General features: G+C 34.3%; 1 protein-coding gene across 1 annotated transcript in view; it reads left to right on the top strand.

Annotated features, from left to right (window-relative positions):
- Window positions 1–19,595, top strand: part of CSMD1 (CUB and Sushi multiple domains 1) — a 966,006-nt gene that overhangs the window by 775,979 nt on the left and 170,432 nt on the right. Inside the window, exons 23-26 of the mRNA XM_065730794.1 lie at window positions 2,830–2,986; window positions 10,137–10,328; window positions 13,144–13,270; window positions 15,174–15,376. Of these exons, the coding sequence (XP_065586866.1) occupies window positions 2,830–2,986; window positions 10,137–10,328; window positions 13,144–13,270; window positions 15,174–15,376 (679 nt within the window). The remainder of the gene's footprint in view (window positions 1–2,829; window positions 2,987–10,136; window positions 10,329–13,143; window positions 13,271–15,173; window positions 15,377–19,595) is intronic.

The raw sequence follows: 19,595 nt of genomic DNA, 5'->3' as shown, positions 1-19,595 counted from the left end.
ATTCTCTACTGTGCCCAAGGACAAGTTCCAAGTCTGAATACATCCATAAAATTAAATTCTTACAAAACAAGGTGGCTCACTTAAACCTCCTCTTGGAAACAGTCCCTGGCCTCTGCCTCTCCTGTGTACCCTCAGAAAAGATTTGTGATGGTGTTAGTAGGTCTGCGTTAACTGTTTGCCAAGGATGCCCTAACCATAAATATTATGTAGACAATCAAGTTGTGCCTGTACTCCTACTCTGGCACTGTTTACTTGCTTCTAAAATATAAACTCAGGTTGGTCTGCTTGTGTTTAATTAGGTTTACTGTTGGCACAAACACAGATTGTAGAAGTTATCTGAATATTGAGGTTAACTAGTACATAGGGAGTAAAAAGTAATTTGCAAAGTATTTCTGACATCAGTAAGATTGCATGCATGAGAAGGGGTAAAGATGAGTGATTTCAAGGAGAATGTACTGCAAAGTTAATGACTGCAAGTCACGGGCAAAGCTTTCTATAGCTGTAGCAAAGTTTGAATTTGATTTGGGGGATAAAAAGCAGAGCTCAAATAAAGAAATAGAAACAGATTCACAATTTTGAAGTTTGTAATTAAAAAATATTTAATCAGCTGATTATTTTAAATCTTACTCTTTTGTACTTGCTAACACTTCAGCTTTCTATAGTCTCTCTTTTTTAACAACATCTTGAAATTTTTAATTCTTTCAACTGATTACTTATGGTAGGATCTCTTTCTCACTGTGAATTTTTTAGAGGCAACAGTAACACCAGAGCGTAGTTTCATGTCCTTCAGTTCTTTGGCCAAATATCTTCCTTTTTGCTTCACAACAGAGAAAAAAGAATACTTGGTAATTGCAGTATGTGAGTTAAATTTGAAATAGGTTACCCTACATGAGTAAGGCATATGTACTGTAGTAACAATGGTAATACAAGTGTATTAATGTGTTTCTGGCTCCAGTGACAATCACGCATGACAGAGATCTCCTTCAAACACCTGAGGTTGCATGAAAGCTGCCTGCTGGAAGTAGACTTTGGCCCACACTAGTTGCCAGACCATGATCAAGAACTATCTGGGAGAATGCTGGCTGGCTTGGAGTAAGCCTTTTCTAGAAGCAATTCAAATAATTTATTATCAAATAAATTACTTGTGTGGATGGTTGAGATTTTTTTTGACTACCAGTCTCACTCAGTAGACTAGAGATGTACCATGTTACATCTGTAATGTTAACAGCAGCTTCTTTCATGCGATTCCTCGTATCTCATTTTTATTTCATAAAATGGCATTTTCATTTGTATCTGGATAATTCTTGACAGGGATTAAGATTCAATGTACAGATCCTCAGATAGCAAGTGTATCTGTGAAGTCAGTAACACAGAAAATCATTAGAACAGGACATTGAAGGACAATCATAGTTATAAAGCAATTTTTCTTTTAAAGATAAGAAAAGTGCTAAAATAAATGTAACTTTTATATTTATTTTAGAGATTATTTACTATTAATGGCAATTAAAAGTACATCTTTTCATTCAAACTAGTGAATCTCTGAAACCAAGGAAAAAACATCTGTGTCTTTTGCATAGTATCATGAGAAAGACATTTAAAAATCCTACAGCGAATGAGTGTGATAATTAAAAAAAAAAAAAAGTAGATTTCTAGCTCTGATGAAGCATAATCAGTCAATGAAAGAGTTCTGTAATTCTGACCCTGGAAGACAGTGGAAGTTTGGAAGCATTATTCTTGATGTTTGTAGCACAGCTATGAGTGACAATGGCTCGTCTACATGCCCTAGTATAGAACAATTTTTGCTTTAGTTATAAAGACAGCATGTTGTTCTATGAATGAATAGTACAATGTATTATTGTATGAAATCTTCTTTAAGGTAAAGTTCTTATGTATATTTATTTAACAAAATTTTTGATTTTATTTTAACTCATGTTTGTTTGTTTTTAATTGTTAATAGCTGCATATGTTATGAATGTGCTACTTTAAGAACTTTTATTATTGCTGATATGATAGTATTTTCCTGGGAAAATAGCTCTGCCTTTGAATATTAGTTGTCTATAAATGTAGTGTTTTGGTTTTGTTTTGTTTTTTTTTTAGAAAAAAAAAATACAAAAGACTACTTGGGACTTCATATCTTTCAAGATTTCCCAATGAACAGTAATTTTTCATCCACTGCCCAATTCTTTCTCTTCATATTTGTCCTGTATTTGTGAACAATGAAAGTTACATTCATTCTAGAATTAGAAAGATGACAAAGTAATATTAATTTTGGTTTTCATTGAAACTTTTAGGCAAAATAACAGTAAATAAGAACATCTTTACATTTTCTTTGGAAACAGGCTCACATATTTCTTTTAAGAATATTTAAGATGACTTTTTTTTGTTCAAATCTAGAATAAATCAAAAAGTATTGTAGCTCAGTATCTGAAGTAAGAGCTGATATATACTGACTACAATATCTCATTTCTGCTTTTTGATATCAGAGGGAATAGAACAGAGTAGAATGAGTTTGCCTCTTTCACCATTGGTTCAGTAGTGATTTCAGAAATTATATTTCTATTAGACTTGTAAGTGATCATGAAAAAGAAATCTTCAAGATGTACTCTCAAAACTGCAAAAGAAAAAAGTTTTAAAACTCCTTAATAGATGAAAATATTTTTTATTTCACTGAATGTCATAACCAGGAAATCTAATTTTTAGAGTGGTATGTACTTCCACAACAAACTTGCAATTCATAGCTAACTTTGGAAGTGTTGCATTAAGTTATTCAGATATTTGGCTTTACATGTTCTGATGTCCAGTTTCATACTACTATTTTGTTTCTACAAGGTATATGATGGAAAAGACAGTTCTTCTCGTTCTCTGGGAGCCTTCACCAAGAATGACATGATGGGAGTTATCCTTAACAGCACCTCTAACCACCTGTGGATAGAGTTTAATACCAATGGATCTGATACTGACCAAGGATTTCAGCTCACTTATACAAGTAAGTAGCTTACAATGGTGGTCTGATTGACACATATATTTGTATATTGAAATCTATGTGTGTATATGTATGTATTTATATATATATAATTTAAATATATGCTTACTGAAGTGATTTTTTGAGATACAAGATCATTTCATAAAATATCTTTGTTGATGAGATTGAATTTCAGTTGTTTACACTACTTGATTGGCATTAGTGCTTTATAATATTAGCAAAGCTCTAAACTTTTAATTTAGAGAGTATTATTACTTTGACTCACCAGTGGATTTTGAGAGATTAAATCGTCACATATTGTGGGTGGAATATATTGTTGTTAATTTGTAGCAGAAAACTTACAGAATCAGAACAGCTTGGTTTGGAAAGATGCTCAAAGGTCATCTAGTTCCAAACCCCTTCCATGAACAGCTGCCAACCACTAAATCAGGCCCTAGATCATGTTGCCCAGGTCCCTATCCAATCTTTGGAATCTCCTCCAGGTCCCTTTTAATGGCATCCCTTCTTTTTGTCATTTCAACTGCACCACTCAGCTTGATGTCGTCTGCAAATATGGTGAGAGTGTGCACTCAATCCAGTTATTTGTCATTGATAAAGATGTAAAATAATGCTGTTACCAAGACAGACCTCTGGGGGACACCATTTGTCGCAGACCTCCATCTTGACATTGAGCTACAACACTCTGGATGCAATCTTCCAACCAGTTCCTTCTCTGACAGATAGTCTACTCATAAAACCCATATTTCTTCAACTTAGAGATAAGGGTGTGGTGTAGAATCATGTCAAAGGTCTTGCAGAAGTCCAAAGAGATGACATCAGTTGCCCTTTTTCCACTGGTGCAATCACTGTGTCATAGAAGTACAACAAACTGGTGAGCCATGATTTGCCTTTGGTGATACCATGCTGGCTGTCTCACATTACCTGCTTCTCTCTTATATGCCTCAGCTTGTCTTCCAGGATGACTTGTCATATGATCTTTTCAGTCACAGGTGGGTGAGGCTCACAGGTCTATATTTCCCCAGCTCTTCCTTTCTCCTTTACTTAAAATAAGCTTGATATTTTCCTTTCTCCAGTCACTGTAGACTTTGCCTGATAGCCAAGATACTTCAAATATAATGGAGATCAACTTGGCAACTGTAAGGTAAATAACTCCTAATGATGATACTCCACCAGGGAATAGTATAGAGGATGGTATATTTTAAGTAGTTCTATATAAACAGTTATACAGATAATACAAAAGAGAAGATGGCTCACCTCTATGATGACAAGGCTCGCAGGGGACTCCACATGGGAGGGATCTCCAAGAAGAGATCCTTCCCTGGTGGTGGTCAGCCCTTAAATGGGGTTTGAGAGAGGAGGAACCAGGCTCCACCCCTTCCACCCACACAGGTATATCACCTTCACCTGTGCCCCCATGGCTGACTTGGTGCTCACCTCAGGTGACCAATCAGTGGTTCAGGCCGTGATTCAGCAGTTCCCATACAGCAACCACATCAGCCAAGCTTCAGAACCCATGTCATTTGGCCTCATAGACTTGTACACATCTAGTCTCATGAGGTAGTATTGGACTTGCTCTTCTCTTTCAGTTTTGGGGTGTCTGCTCGCCCAGTGCTCATTTAGAGATTCAGGGATGTGATGTTCAGGGATTTGAGAGGCATAAGTCTGGCTGCCAGTGATGACTGAGGAATCTATATCTCCTTTGCTTATATTGAGCCTGGTCTTTAGAAATGAACATACGATACCTGAAGTCAAATTAAGACAAGCAAAAAAGAAATCTGAAAGGAAATATGTGCTTGAGTGCACAGGATGTACAGCCTTATTGTGTCCTCACTGCTTAACAGTATCAGTGTGGACTGGAGTATGCTGGAATGAGACCTTTTTTAACAAGTTTGCATAGTGCACTTGCCCCTCAGTTTGAGCATAATTAACTAGCTGATTTCTAACATATATAAACATAAACTGTGCTGAGTCTCCACTGAATCTCTCATACCCTTTACCTTTAATTTATTGTCTTTTACATCAGCTTTTATAAGCTGTTTGTGAATTCTGCAAGCTGAAGTATCTTGCTTCAAATTGTCTTGTAATTTTAATAGTAGCTATGGCAAATAAATGGAATCATAGCTCTTAATAGAAAATCTGGTGGCTTCCCTTTGGATTACACTTAGTTATACAATAAGCAGAAATCTGAGTTTCCCTTCTGTTTTTCTGCTCTGCGTGGTAAAACTTACGCTTCTCTTTTTATTTGTTTGTGTTTGTCAGAACCAGCAAGGAAGAGGTTACTTCAGCTACTTCAGATTTTTCTTTTTTTTTTCTTTTTTGCCTATTTTTTTTTTAACCAAATACCTCATTTACATCGTATGTGTTTATTCTGCAGAAGTTCATATTGCAATGCTTACCTATAATGAGATCTATTCTTACCTGTTCTAATATGAGAGTGACACATTTGTAAATACAATGTAGTTTCTTAATTTTTGCATGTATTTTCAGAAGTCTAATTCAGGATGATATATTTGTGAGATAATGAACATCTAAGTGTTATACTGATTGTGAAGACAATTTAATTTATTTCCTACCACTATAGTGTGGATTTTTCACCATTTATATATTAATACAAGCATAAAATTTAATATTTTGAGTTGCTTTGAGAATTGGCTGCAGTGCTGACTTCCATTCTTTAGGGAATGTAGTCCATACGTTATTTTGAAGATTACTATACAAGAAATTCATATTCATTATTAGATGGGATTCTTTTTTTTTAATCTTCTGGTGCAGCTCCAACACAGTTATTAAACAAATGCATTAATGTTTGATAAATACATCAAATGCAAAATGATAATTATCTGTTTGGATTAATCAAGTTGTAGTTCACAGCTGGAAGTACAGTTTCCCTGAAAGATTATTCTGGAGCTTAGTCAGTCGCTTATTAGATTGAAATGTGCCAGACAGTTTAAAACTACTAAAAGAAAGATAAAAGATAAAGGGCTATTCAAATATGGTCTCACTGAGGATATAAGAAATATATTCTGGAGTGAATGAAAATGAATAATTAATATTGTTTATGAAGAGATAAGGAGAGTGCTAGAGAAAATAATAAATCTGGTGGCAAATTGATTGTGATTATAGCCTGGTTTCACAGTTCTGACAGCTTGCAAGGGTATATCAGTTGCCCATAAATTTTTTCATTGTATTACTTTTCCTCCTGTTAGTGCTACCATAAGTCAGATTGGTATAGCTATGAAGTCTGAATTTTAAAACAACTGCAACATGTTATTAAAAAGACTTATTTAAAAATTACTATAGTCGTTCTGCACAACTATTTTTTTTTTTTTACGTTGTGAATTCTGTGATTTATACTAAATTTATGAATTGGAAGTAGAAAAAGCTAATGATCCATAAGAACTAAAGCCATTTTAAAGAAACTTTCATTTCTGGTTCCAGAATAATGGTACTGAAATAATAAAACCATTCTATAAACTCAGAATCAGAGTAGCTTGTATGAACTATATAAATTAGAGTATAAGATATTAAAAGGAATATTATGAAGGATTCAAGTTCTAATGGAGTGTGCAATACCGGAGATTGCTTCAGGTTAAGAACAATAGCAAATAGAAACAAGAAAATATAGTAGTTTATCTTTATTTAATTAATTAATTTATTTATTTTAATCTGTAACTACAAGATAGTTTCAAGGGCATCAATTTATAGTGGACAGAAAGAAATTTTTGCTGTAGTGGTTGATGTAACAATTTGTAATCTTTCTCAAGTGTTTTAAGAAGCCATGAAATACTATGTTGCTGTGAAGACAGAAGTTATAGTAAGTGTATTTAAGGAAATTGTGATTCTTTGAGTATGAGCAGTTGTTTTAGACTCAGGAAGGAAGCCAATGTACTAATTTTTTCTTATTTCTTAGTCCTTTTCAGCAGCATTTGCAGAGTTCTTTGCCTCGCTCTTTGTGTGAAAGATCCAAAAGACAAAAAAGGACTTTTAAGATGGTTTTAGATCTATTAAAGTGAATTCTGACAGGGAAGAAAAAAAAAGTTGAAGTTTATACATGTTTCTACTCTAGCGTTCTGTTCTGACTACGAGTGGTTTGAATGAAAAAACAAATAGCAGTTCTTCTTTCATAACTCCAGGTTAATAAATTGGGAGGTTTTTTTTATGCTTTATGGTATAAAAGTGTCAGTGCTTTGTGTTGTTAGGTAGCAATATTTAACAATAAACTGACATTTAAGTTAAAATGACATCTTACTGATGTCTCACAGGGTTGCACAGCAAAAGCAAAACAACTGTCTAGTGGAAATACCAGTATGCAACTTTAAATAAGGAGCAATGCAGTGCAGTCTCTGTCTGACAAGCAGGACAGTCTCCCTGCAGCATTTAACCACTCTGCTGTCCCAGCTCTCATTTGATGAATTTTAACACTGTTATCACGCATCATGTGGAGAGGTTAACATAAGGAGGCTTTTGTCAGACATGCTTTCTTCCTTCTGCTTTTCAATCCTCATTCATTGAACATAGTCTTGCCTTTTCTTAGTTACTGGGGAAAACAAATACAGCTTTCCACACTTGATCGTACGTGTTGTACAAGTGTACTCCAACATTCTGAGTTCTGTATAATACTAAACTGTTCTCTGTATGGAGTTTTACAGTTCACAGAATACTCGGGACTATGCTGTAATTCAACAGTGATCACTCTTAGCTCCTGTGAAGATAACTTTTACAGTAATTTCACTTACAATACACATACAATGCACTTCCATGTAAATACCAAAATTAATTTCACAATTTAGCAGTTGCTGTGTTGTTGGTTATCATTTAGAGATACTTCTGTCATATTTACATGTCCGACATTCCTAACAAATAATTAAAACACCAAGACAATCTTTGCATCTCAAAAGGAAGGCTGCAGCAAACTTGGTGTCTGTCTCTTGTTCAAGTCCATACTCAACACTGTATTCTTTTTTCAGTAAAAAGCATTTTTTCCTGTGTTTTCCACAGAGTTGAGGAGAAAAAGGCTCTTTCCCTTCATAGAATTGGCTAGAGCTCTAAAAAAATCATTTCTTTTCACTATGCCATTTATTTATTTCCATGATACCATTCATCCAGTTTACTCAGAACGTACCTCAGAATTGTGCTGTGTAAGAAACCTTACCCTATGTAGAACTGCTCTTTTGACTTTTTGCAGTCCTGAATTGTTTTACCAAGTTCTGTGTGTTGGTGGTAGCCTTTCTGAGATTACACGAATTTGCTCTCTGTTCTTATCCAAATGTCTACTTTCTAAGGAGCAACTTATCTATCTCTCTACGGCAATTTCATGTTTCCTCAGTCCTCTGCAGAACATAATAGAAGCAGTATATCTGCAAAATAAGCCTTGGAGTTCACTGTACTGAGTCAGTGAAAGGATCCTGGAATACATACTGATATTAACTTTGAGAATGTGCCTAGCTGCACTGGATCACTTAGCAATATGTTTTACGGCACAACAAACTCCTATATGTTTAAGAATCATATATAATAAAGTCTGGAACTAGTTCTGTAAGTCTGAAAACCATTCTGAGATTTGTCATATAATCTGTAGCTTTTTTTAACTTTCTAAGGGCCTTTCACTTGTCTGTTTGAGAAAATGTGTTATAGAATAAAAATGAAGCATTGTGTTAGTTCCTGAATGCTTGTCTTCTATTCGCATCCTCCTTTCTTATTATGTGAAATTAGATTTTTTCCTGCAATTCTGTTCTAAAATAGAAATGACAGGGAAAAAAAAAAGTATGGATTTCTTTTCACAAAATAGTATTCTGAGTTTAACTCAGTTCTTAACTAAATGTTACTATCTGTCAGTTTTTACATTCATGACCATTTCTCTCACCAAAAGCAGAACTCAGGGAGAATGTCATTTCTGCCAAAAGACTGTGGAAGTTTCAGGCCCATGAACTGTGTTCATCTCCATAGGATTTGCATTCTATCTAGTTTCCATAAAGGAAAGCAGATTTAGGATTGTGTATAGATTGCTTTTATTTTTATTTTTTGTAGCAATTCTTCAGTGATTTATTTGCATTTATCATACTTCGCATACTTTGTGTATACATACATCGTATATTTTTCATTTTACTGTTGTTTTTTTTTTTTCACTCAACCCGGGACAATCTTTTCAGATTAAGAAGTGAAGTTGAAAGGATTATGTATTGACATGCTATTTATCATAAAAATGTCTGATACTCACCTTATTAGTAAAGGACCTCATGTAGGGAATGAATTGCAAACATTGGACTGAAGGAAATAGAAGTTGCCTGATTCAGATCTCCATACTGAGTTGTAATAGCAACTGTTCAGTAAAATACAGTTCACAAAAGAGAAACCATTTGTAGAAACCATTTGTTGAGTCAGGCTGGGCATATGACAGTAATAAAAGAAGAATCCACAAATCTTTTGAGAAAGATGTGTTTGGAACTACTCTTTATAAAACTCCAAGAGCTGGACTTCAGCTGGCTTTACATCTTAGCACTGCTATTTGGAGAAAACATAATAGGATCAACATGTAAATAATTGTAGATGCCCAAAGTAAAACTATTCATGCTAAGAAGGACATAGGAAACTGTTTATCCCTTTCACATGTTAATACCCAAAAAGGGGACTACTAATCAAAAATGAGTATTAATTTATTTGTTTGCAGCAGAGGAGAAGCTAAAGCTATGTTGAAAGTGGGATGATTAAATTAGTCCTTGCATTTGCTTCCTAAATTTCCACTATGGTCTGCTGATAACCTGTAGAAGTTAGATAAGGAAGTGAAGTTCTTACTGTATCAAATAAAGAATTGATACTGCTTCCTTTCCTCTGAATGAAAATAATACATAAAAAAAGTTGCAATAATAGAAGTGATATAAAATAATTTTTTACTAATCTCTTTTCAGACTGTGCAAATAATAAAATTTCTTCAATCGAAAAGTGTCATAATCAATAACATGTGAATCATTCTTGGTGTTTCAGTTTCTGATTTCTCCAAATTGCATGTAATTTGTCTTTGGTTGCTCTGGATATATCTAATCTAACTGAATCATGTGAGAATAATTTGAATCAGGACTAGAAAGCAATTCAATGGTATATTTGTTATATCTGCGTATCCGTTTTTCTTCTTTTCCTTTCCCACTTGTGTTTGCAGGTTTTGACCTTGTCAAGTGTGAAGATCCTGGCATACCTAATTATGGCTACAAGATTCGAGATGAAGGACATTTTGTAGACACTGTCATTTTATACAGCTGTAATCCAGGCTATACAATGCATGGCAGTGGTGTTATGACTTGTTTAAGTGGAGATCGAAGAGTCTGGGACAAACCTCTCCCGACTTGCATAGGTAATATGGTTTGTGATAGTGAAATACTACCCTGGTGTTTCAGGAATATATATCATGCAAAGTACAGAAATATATATATATATAATGTTATATAGTATACACACTTTAAATTTCAAGGAACAATTTGTCATGGATAACAAAATATAACTTCTCTGATTTTTTAATAGATCGCTATATAGCTGCTTCCTTCTGAATAGCATTTCAGCAATTAGTAGAGATGCTATTATTAATACATGGTTCTGGAACTGTTGATATATACATGCTTATATATATATATGTGTGTGTGTGTGTGTGTGAGACACTTCAAAATAATTGTCAAGTTTGAATCAAAAGACATTTCAGGGTTCTTATGCATTCAAGTACTCAAGGTTTTCAGTTTAATTGGATGGCATCCTTTTCATCAGTGTTTGCCCTTTTTGAGAGAGGATTCTTAATTTGTCCTCCCTTTGTCAATCTCCCTGCTTAATTTAAATGAAATCATTACTCTAAGTTAATTTTCTGGAGTCTTTTCTTGTATTTATTTTCACCAAAAACTAAGAACTTGAATCAGTTTCAAATTTATTTAGTAATTAAATCCATAAGTCTACCCAACTACTTTTTTTGTAGTGATAATTTGTCTTCTATATTTGGGATGTTTGGAAATACAGTATGATAGAGATTTCAACAAAACAACAACAAATTGTGTATATTCCAAGCTGACTTAGAAAAAAGGAGATAAGGAATACAGGATCAAATGAGTCTAGAAGATTCCTTCATCATAGAATATCTTTCACAATTCTTTTCCAAAATATTTTTGACTTATGTGTGTGTTCTTTTTATGCTAAGTGTTCTCTACACTCCCATATCTTTACCTTTATTTCCACTTTTCTTTATAGCAGTATAATTTTATATTCAAATTATCATTGCTATTGTGTATTTTATTTTATTATTTTATTTCATTATACCTTGACTTTGTACCTTGCATTCCTAGATCTCTTGTTGGCATTTTGTTGCTAAGCCTGTGGAATAATTTGTGCAAAAATCTTTTATTTCTTGAGGATCTAGCTTTATATTTTCATGGATGATCGTTAAATACTGACCGTTCTCTCTCAAAGGCTTCTAGAAGTGAATCTTTCTAGAATGCCTTTCACACCACTCTATGAAATTCATTGAATTGTTACCTTTCTTCATTCCAGCCCATATACATTGTCAACATATTCTACACTTTTTCATCTTTGATAATACACTGCTTTATTGATTTAGCCTTCTTTATCTAAGCCAGAAGGAAAAATAAAGAATTCATATAATTCCTACTCTAAAACTTTTTTATGTGTGTGTGCCAGTTAGTTCTGTTAAAGTTCTTCATGTAATACAGCATATTCTTTGATGTGGTTATTTTACAGTATGCTCATTACCTTTCCATATTTTTGTTCCAAGTCATGGTAGAAAATTTGCCTTTCATTTCCTTCTAAGTGTAGGTTGTGGGATTTTTATAAAGAGTCTAAATAATTCTGATTTCACTTATTTATCTTCCAAATAATTTCTTTGGTAAAGAAGTGTATCAATTATATCTTTACTCTCAGTTTGCTGTCATGGCAAATAATTACATTCTGAGGTTCTATAATTAAAATAACTTGAAATCTTACAGAATAGATACATTTGAAAAAATATATTTTATAGTAGTTTTCTGCTGTAGTTCTCTTCAAAATGACCAAAACAGCAGGATAGGTAAGTAAATTGCTCACCTTTCTTCCTCTAAGTTTATTCTCCTTCCAACTAATGATGTGAATGTCAGCCGAGACTCAATGGCATGTATCAGGCTTACTATTTGTTAGGAGTTGTTGCTAATAAATTATTTGGTCCTACTATAATGTCATTGTCTGTGTCTTTCACTGTGATAGACAGCTATGCTTTTATCATTCTCCCTAGTAGGTTTTTTTAGTGCCACTACTTGTAAGGCAACACTATTTAGGGTAAATAAGATAGAACTTTGGAGAAATTACTTGTCTGGGGAGGCATTAGTCCTTTTTCTTTCAAAAGTACCTTAGTGTTGCATGGTGTTCCAGTTTCATCAGGGTGCAGCTTTATACTGGCCACACAATGGCACAATGTTCTGAACAAGCAAAGTAAGCATTGTTTAATTCTGGATATTTTGCACTGCAATGAGTCTTTCTCAAACTTAAGATAGTTGTGATAACAAAAATGTTTAAAACCAGGCTCCTCATACTCTCAAAACACAGCTTTCTGATCTTTTTATCTCTCTTGATGGGTATATTGCATTTAAATTTGCAAATATCTAAGTAAATTATGAGGCAATACCTAACTGCTTTATGATGTAATTAAACCTAAAGATATGGAGAAGTAATTTGAAACCATTAAGCTGAAAGCAATTTGCTGTTGGAACAAGGAGAAAATGATTTTAATTACAAAGTGAAACGGTGTAAAGTCTGTATTTCAGCATTCAGTGTTACTTAGGAAAGAAAAACATATTCAGTGAGACATTTCTGAGACCTTCGAACATGATGCTTTTTTCTATTTTACTGATACTGAAATTGTGATTTTGTAATCTTTATTTTGAAGTACTCTTCCTTGTAAAGCATCTTAATTGCAGACTTATGATTTATTGCTTTTCAACAAAGGAAGAATAAAATCATTATATATGTATTTTTAACTCACTCATGTGTCCTAGTTTACTATACACAGTGTAATGCAACTTCAAATATTTTATTATCTGTTACTTTTTAGAAGACATACAAATGTGGAACACAAAAATAAATGAAAATTAAAATATGATGGTATAATAATATTAATAATGCAATCCTTATTTATTTTGTAGCTGAATGTGGTGGTCGAATTCATGCTGCTACGTCGGGGCGCATTTTGTCCCCAGGTTACCCAGCGCCATATGACAATAATCTTCATTGCACTTGGATTATCGAAGCAGATCCAGGAAAGACAATAAGGTATATGCATGTTGTCAATATTTATTATTTATTTAATTATTTTGTAAATTATCATAGTCTATGCCTTTCATTTTCATGCTCCTTAACAGTTATTTTTGTTTATTAACTCCTCGTAATGTTAATCAAACTAGTGCTTGTTATTCTGGCATTTAAGAGTACTACTCCTCCAGGGTATTTTGATACCTAAATTTTATTGAGATTCCTGGGCATTACTTAACTGTTAATTCGTTTTGATAGTATGGAGTATAAATCATTGTTATAGCAGAGCTCTTATGCCTTTTTTTTTTTTTTTTTACAGTCAACAAAGTCAGGTGTCAACTGTGGTTTCAAAATTTATTAAGTAATTGTAATGTCACTTTTTTTTTCTTTTTCTTTTTTTTTTAATCTTGCTGTCATATTCAGTGCAATAATTTGTTGAGTCCAGAAATGCTAGGACATCAGGTATCTTGGTCCATTGGATAGATAATGGAAAGATTCAAGAACTTGGGCAGAATAAGAATTAGAATAGAGGTAATATAAGGTCTTCCACTTGGATCACAGCAATGCCCACTATCTATACAAGCTAGGAGATGAAAAGATGGAGCACAGCTCTACCAATCTGGGGGTACTGGTGGATGGGAAACTGGACATGAGCCAGCAATGTGCCGTCACAGCCCAGAAAGCTGACTGTATCCTGGGCTACGTTAGAAGAAGTGTGGCCAGCAGATCAAGGGTAGTGATCCTATGCCTCTACTCTGCTGATGTGACCTCAGCTTGTGTAGTGCATTCAGTTGTGGAGTCCTCAGTACAGGAGAGGCATGGACCTATTGGAGCATGTCTAGAGGAGGTCCACAGAAATGATCCAAGGAATGGAATTTCTCTCTTATGAGGACACACTGAGAGAGCTGGGGCTGTTCAGTTTGGAGAAGAGAAGGCTCCAAGGAGGACTGCTAGTGGCTTTTCAGTGTTTAAAGGGTGCTATAAGAAAGAACAGACTCTTTAGTGAGGTCTATTGTAGCAGGACAAGGGAAAATGATTTCAAGCTAACAAAGAGGAGATTTAGACTGGATATAAGAAAAAAAAAAAGGTGAATATTTAAAGATTCTTTCAGCTCAGTTTTGCTGTAGTAACAAACTAAAAACTATGAAATGTCAAATTCTGTTTAATTGGTTAGTTTTTTCATGACTAACAGGAATATGCTGTGAATGCAAGAATGTAACAAAATATTTAACATCTAATTGATATAATATTTATTGATTTAATTTAAAAACATTTTTTGAGATTAACAAAATTAATGATATACATTCTTCACAATCTTATTTATGTTTTATTTTGTGCAAAAAGTCCACAAACAGTAAGGTGTTTCATTATTCATTTTATATGAACAATAGCTTGAACTAATCATTTAAATGAAAATAATTTGTTTTTAAAATTAAGCCAGTAAAACATTAGAAGTAAATTAGAAGTTATCTACTAGAAAGTATTTTTTTGCGTTTCCTTTTTGATTTTTAATAATCCTATTTCACTAAGCTGTCTAATTAATTCAGCCTATCACAGGCAATTTTCCTGTACCAATTACATTTAAATGACAATTGGAATGAAGAAATATCAACATACAAACTGTTTGAAATAAACAAAAAGTGTTTTTGATGTTTAGCTGCTTAATTTCATCAGGGTAAAAAATATGCAGACAGAACTTGAAGTCAATACAAAGATTCTGACTAAAACCATAGCATTCTTAAAAATCCTTCTCAATCAGCTCACTGAACAGAAAAAAAATGGACAAAATATTCTAGCATAACCAGGCCTTCTTCAGTCTTGAAATATAGACAGCATCTCTAAACCAAGAACAGTTTGGGAATGATTGCTTTGAGTTTTGTGTAATTGCATTTAATGAGTAATGTACAGGGCTTTTTCTTTGCAGTCTTCATTTTATTGTTTTTGACACTGAAGTCGCTCATGACATCTTGAAGGTATGGGATGGACCCATTGAGAGCAACATATTGCTTAAAGAATGGAGCGGCTCAGCCCTTCCAGAGGATATTCACAGCACTTTCAACTCATTGACATTACAGTTTGACAGTGACTTCTTCATCAGCAAATCAGGCTTCTCCATCCAGTTTTCAAGTATGTAAATACTTTTGCATATCAACTGCAATAATTATATGCAATATTTGTATGCTTTATTATTATTATATACTTGATTTTTTTTCTAATTTTACAGCTTTCTCAGTCTTTACAAACGTAACGATTATATTATTTTTATTCTACATCCTTTTGCAAATACGTACAACTAGGGTTAATTGTTTGTATTTGTTTTGTATCTGTAAGCCTTTTCTTATTTGCTGGTATGTATATAAATACCATACACAGTATTGTCTAATTAGAGGTTTGAGAGTAGGACTATTATTTAAAATCCCTCTAAGTGCTGTCTTTTAGATGTAAAGGACACTTACAAGCTTTAAGTCATTCATTTTGAATAATGGTTTACTGGCTGGTTTGGCCCAGTTCTGTGACTAACAGGGTGGGGAACTCATGGACCCACGCCCCAGGAAAGGGGAAGGGGGAAAACAGAACAGTGGCAACGATCTGAGGAGGAAAACTAATTTACTAAATAAGTGATCAGAATGCAAAATAGGACAATATAATTGGACTTGAAGCTAATAAATCAAATAAAATGAGTGAAGGAGTGTCCAAAACAAAGGGCCTTATGCTAAAGCTGAAGGTGAGACAGCTAGGGAACCTCCACTGCTGGGATCAATGGCAAAAGAGGATTCTGGGACTAGCATGCAGTTTTATCTTTCCCTCTGGGCGGAAAATAGGAATGCAAAGTCCACTGGGGCATGTAGTTCTCTTCTGAAAACCAGGTACCCAGAAATTCAACAGTCCACGGACCTAGAGCATTAACTCTTTAACTCCCAGTGCCTCACATGATGTTATAATGTGGAATACTGATAACAAATATCATAAAACTATGACAAAAATGTACTTCAGGAGTTTACTGGATTTTAAATGATTTTAAATGATAACTGTTTACCTGTGTCCTAAACTATAGGCAGTTTAAACAGTCCTAACAGACTGAGTTAAAAGTATGCAAGGTGAGTTAAAAGAGAAATATTCAGTTTCTGATTTGTGCATGATACAATATGCTGCTACATTTTGTGAAATTTAACTTTTTTCAGGCAATTCTATTTTGTATTCATAGTATATTCAACTGTATGTCTGCTTATCACAAAGCTGCGAAGAATGTTGAAAATTCACTGCATTAGTAGTTTCTAACAGAACAAATAGAAGAATCTTCAGTTATTTAAACTTTTTTCTGGTAATTTCAAATGATGTAAATGTTTAATTACAAGTTCTATGATGGTAGCTGCTTGAGTTTCAAGTCTGTTAGTGTGTGATGGATTTTCAGGTAATGTTTTTATTAATGAGCATATTATATTTAAACATAAGTTATCTTCAAATGAATAACTCCACAGCTTTGGAAAAGCTTCAAGTATCTGGAATTTTTCTGCATGCAAATTCTGTATTGGATTATGCAATTGGGATGAGTGTCTATGTCGATAAACATCCACTTACAGTGTCATATGAAGGATATACACATGTGAGTATCAGGTCAAATGAGCAGCTTAAAAACAAAGCATTGAATTGCTAATTATAGATAAGAAAATTATCTATGAATTACTTTTGATTCTATATGTAGTTATATATATTTTTTAAAGGAAAAATACATATAGATTAATCTCACAAAGGCACTTTTAATAGAATTCAAATGTTTTGTCTTGCCTACTCAGCTCAGCATGCAGAGCATGAGGACACGAACTGACAAGAGTGATTATGTTAATTGTAATCAGTCTAATGCTTTTCATTAAAACTTAATTACCATTTAATCATGCATAAAAGAACAAAAAAATGGAGTTCACTGTACAAAATTGACCTTTACTCTAGGGGTTAAATACATTAAAACTACGTATTACAAGCCAGGGATGTCAACCAGCTTTCTTGTCATGATACAGAAAGTGAACACGAGAAGGGTATAGGTATATTTGGTAATTGGCTTCCTTTTTCTGAAGACACGTAGGTTTTAGTAGCAAAAACTTCCCACCTAAGTTAATCATTAAAATGAAGTTTTCTAACCTGGATTAATTCTATCCAAAGTGTCCAAAGTAGAGAGAATAAATGTTGGTCTGAAATTGCCTTGTTCTTTCTGTCAGTTCACTAGAAATCTGCTGTATTAGAAGCAAACGTTCTCTTGTAGCTTATATAATACACTAGCACAGCTTACTTATCATAGAATTGTGGAATGGTTTTGATTGGAAGAGTACTCATAGATCACCTTGTTCCAAACTGCTTCCACAAACAGGGTAACCAGCTACTAAATCAGGCACTAGATCAGGTTGCCCCAGGCCCTAAACTAGTTGGCCTTCAACACCTTCAGGATTGGGACATCCACAACTTCTCTGGGCAACCGGTTCCAGCACCTCACTGTACTTTCAGTAAAAAAATTTCGCCCTGACATATAATTTAAATACCCCCCTTTTAATTTAAAGCCATTTTGCCTTTCCTATCACAGAATTGTAGGGGTGGGAAGGGACCTCTAGAGATCATCTAGTCCAATCCCTCTGCCAAACCAGGCTCCCTAGACCAGGTTGCACAGGTGGGTGTCCAGGCTGGTCTTGAAGTTCCCACACACATTTGTGCACAACTTCTTATGCTTAGTTTGTGGCCATTATCCCTTGTCCTATCACCACACACTGCAGAGAAGAGTCCAGCCTCATCTCTTTTGCTTCCCACTTTTTAGATATTTATAGACATGAGTCAGATCCCCTCTGAGTCTTCTTTTTTCAAGGCTGGCTGAACAGACCCAGGTCTCTCAGCCTTTCTTCATAAGAGAGGTGTTCCACACCCTTTATCATCTTTGTGGCCCTCTGCTGGACTCTTTCCAGGAGATCCCTCTTTTTTTGTATTGGGGAGCCTAGAACTGGACAAGATACTCCAAGTGAAGCCTCACCAGGGCAGAGGGGGACGATCACCTCCCTTGACCTGCTGGCCATGCTCTTTTTAATGCACCCCAGCTTACCATTGGCCTTCTTGGCCACCAGGGCACATTGCTGGTTCATGGCCAACCTGTCATCCATCAGGAAACAGTGATAGACATCACTATTTGCCTATGTGAACTGTTGATTTCCCTTCTGTTTGTAAGCTCTCTAAGTACAGAAGTGATGTCCTGCTGGAGCCTTCTCTTCTCCAATGTGAACAAGCTCAATTCTCTCAGCCTATCTTTGAAAGAGAGATGCTCTAGCCCTCTGATCATCCTCATGGCACTAACAAATTGATGCATTTATAGTTCTTTGGCAGATCTTGTAGATATTGCTCCTCAAAACTGAAATACAGCGAAGGGTTATTCTCACACTTCTTAAGATGGAAAAACTGTTTGTGGATCTGTCTTGAAGTAAATTCAGGCCCAGCTGTTTCCTGTGCCTACTTCTGATTCTATGGCATTGTTTGTTTGTTTTTTTTTCATAGGGTCTTCTGTAAGCATACACTTAAAGACCAATATCACTATGTGATCAGAAACGTTACCTCTTTCTGCTAATACAGAAAAGAAGGCAAAAAGTTGATAAAATATCAGACTTTTTTCTCAGTTTCTTTGTAATTTTTTTTTGAGTTGTTGAAACAGCTTCAACCATTCATTTTGTTAAATGATAAATATTACGTGCTGCCATGTGTATGGTTGGTTTAGCCCAAATTTCTTTTTTCTACTCTTCCTTTGCTTTCTCAACATCTATAAAATTTGCTTTAAAGTAAAAGTAGAGATAAGAAATGAAGAGAGATCATTTATGACTTTATCATTAAGTTAACAACACAAATAATCAACTATGGCAATTAAATAACCAGCTTATACCACCTAGTTAATTAGAATTATTATTTGGAAATTGTTGTTGCTGATGTTGACATATCTGTTGATTTTTTTTTTTCTTTCTCAGAAGAGACCTTAAGCATGAATAGTACTGTTTTTTATAGTTCCTAAACACACTGTGCTTAATCTGACAAATTTCTTTAAGCAGTAATATCTGCTTCTGTCCAGTTTTGTAATTCCATATGTCTGCTTACAGAAATTCTTATGGTAACAGTGCCACACATTTCGAACAATTAGAGTACTTTTGTCCTGTAAATTGTTCGTTGATTGCTGAGACAGAGCTTAATTAATTGCCTAGTGGTTTGAGTTATTATATTTAAGTGTAAATAGTTCAGTGGCAGAATTTTCATTTCTGGGTTCCACCACTTGATTGTTCCAGTTTAATTTGTGACTGAATTCCTGAGAAAAGGGAGTTAGCAGAAAAAT

Source organism: Cyrtonyx montezumae, unplaced genomic scaffold, assembly GCF_038088225.1.
Source record: "Cyrtonyx montezumae isolate F1298 unplaced genomic scaffold, pur_monq_1.0 scaffold_13, whole genome shotgun sequence".
NCBI classification, from domain to species: domain Eukaryota; kingdom Metazoa; phylum Chordata; class Aves; order Galliformes; family Odontophoridae; genus Cyrtonyx; species Cyrtonyx montezumae.
Note: the sequence above shows the minus strand (reverse complement) of the source record. Positions and strands in the feature narration are given on the sequence as shown.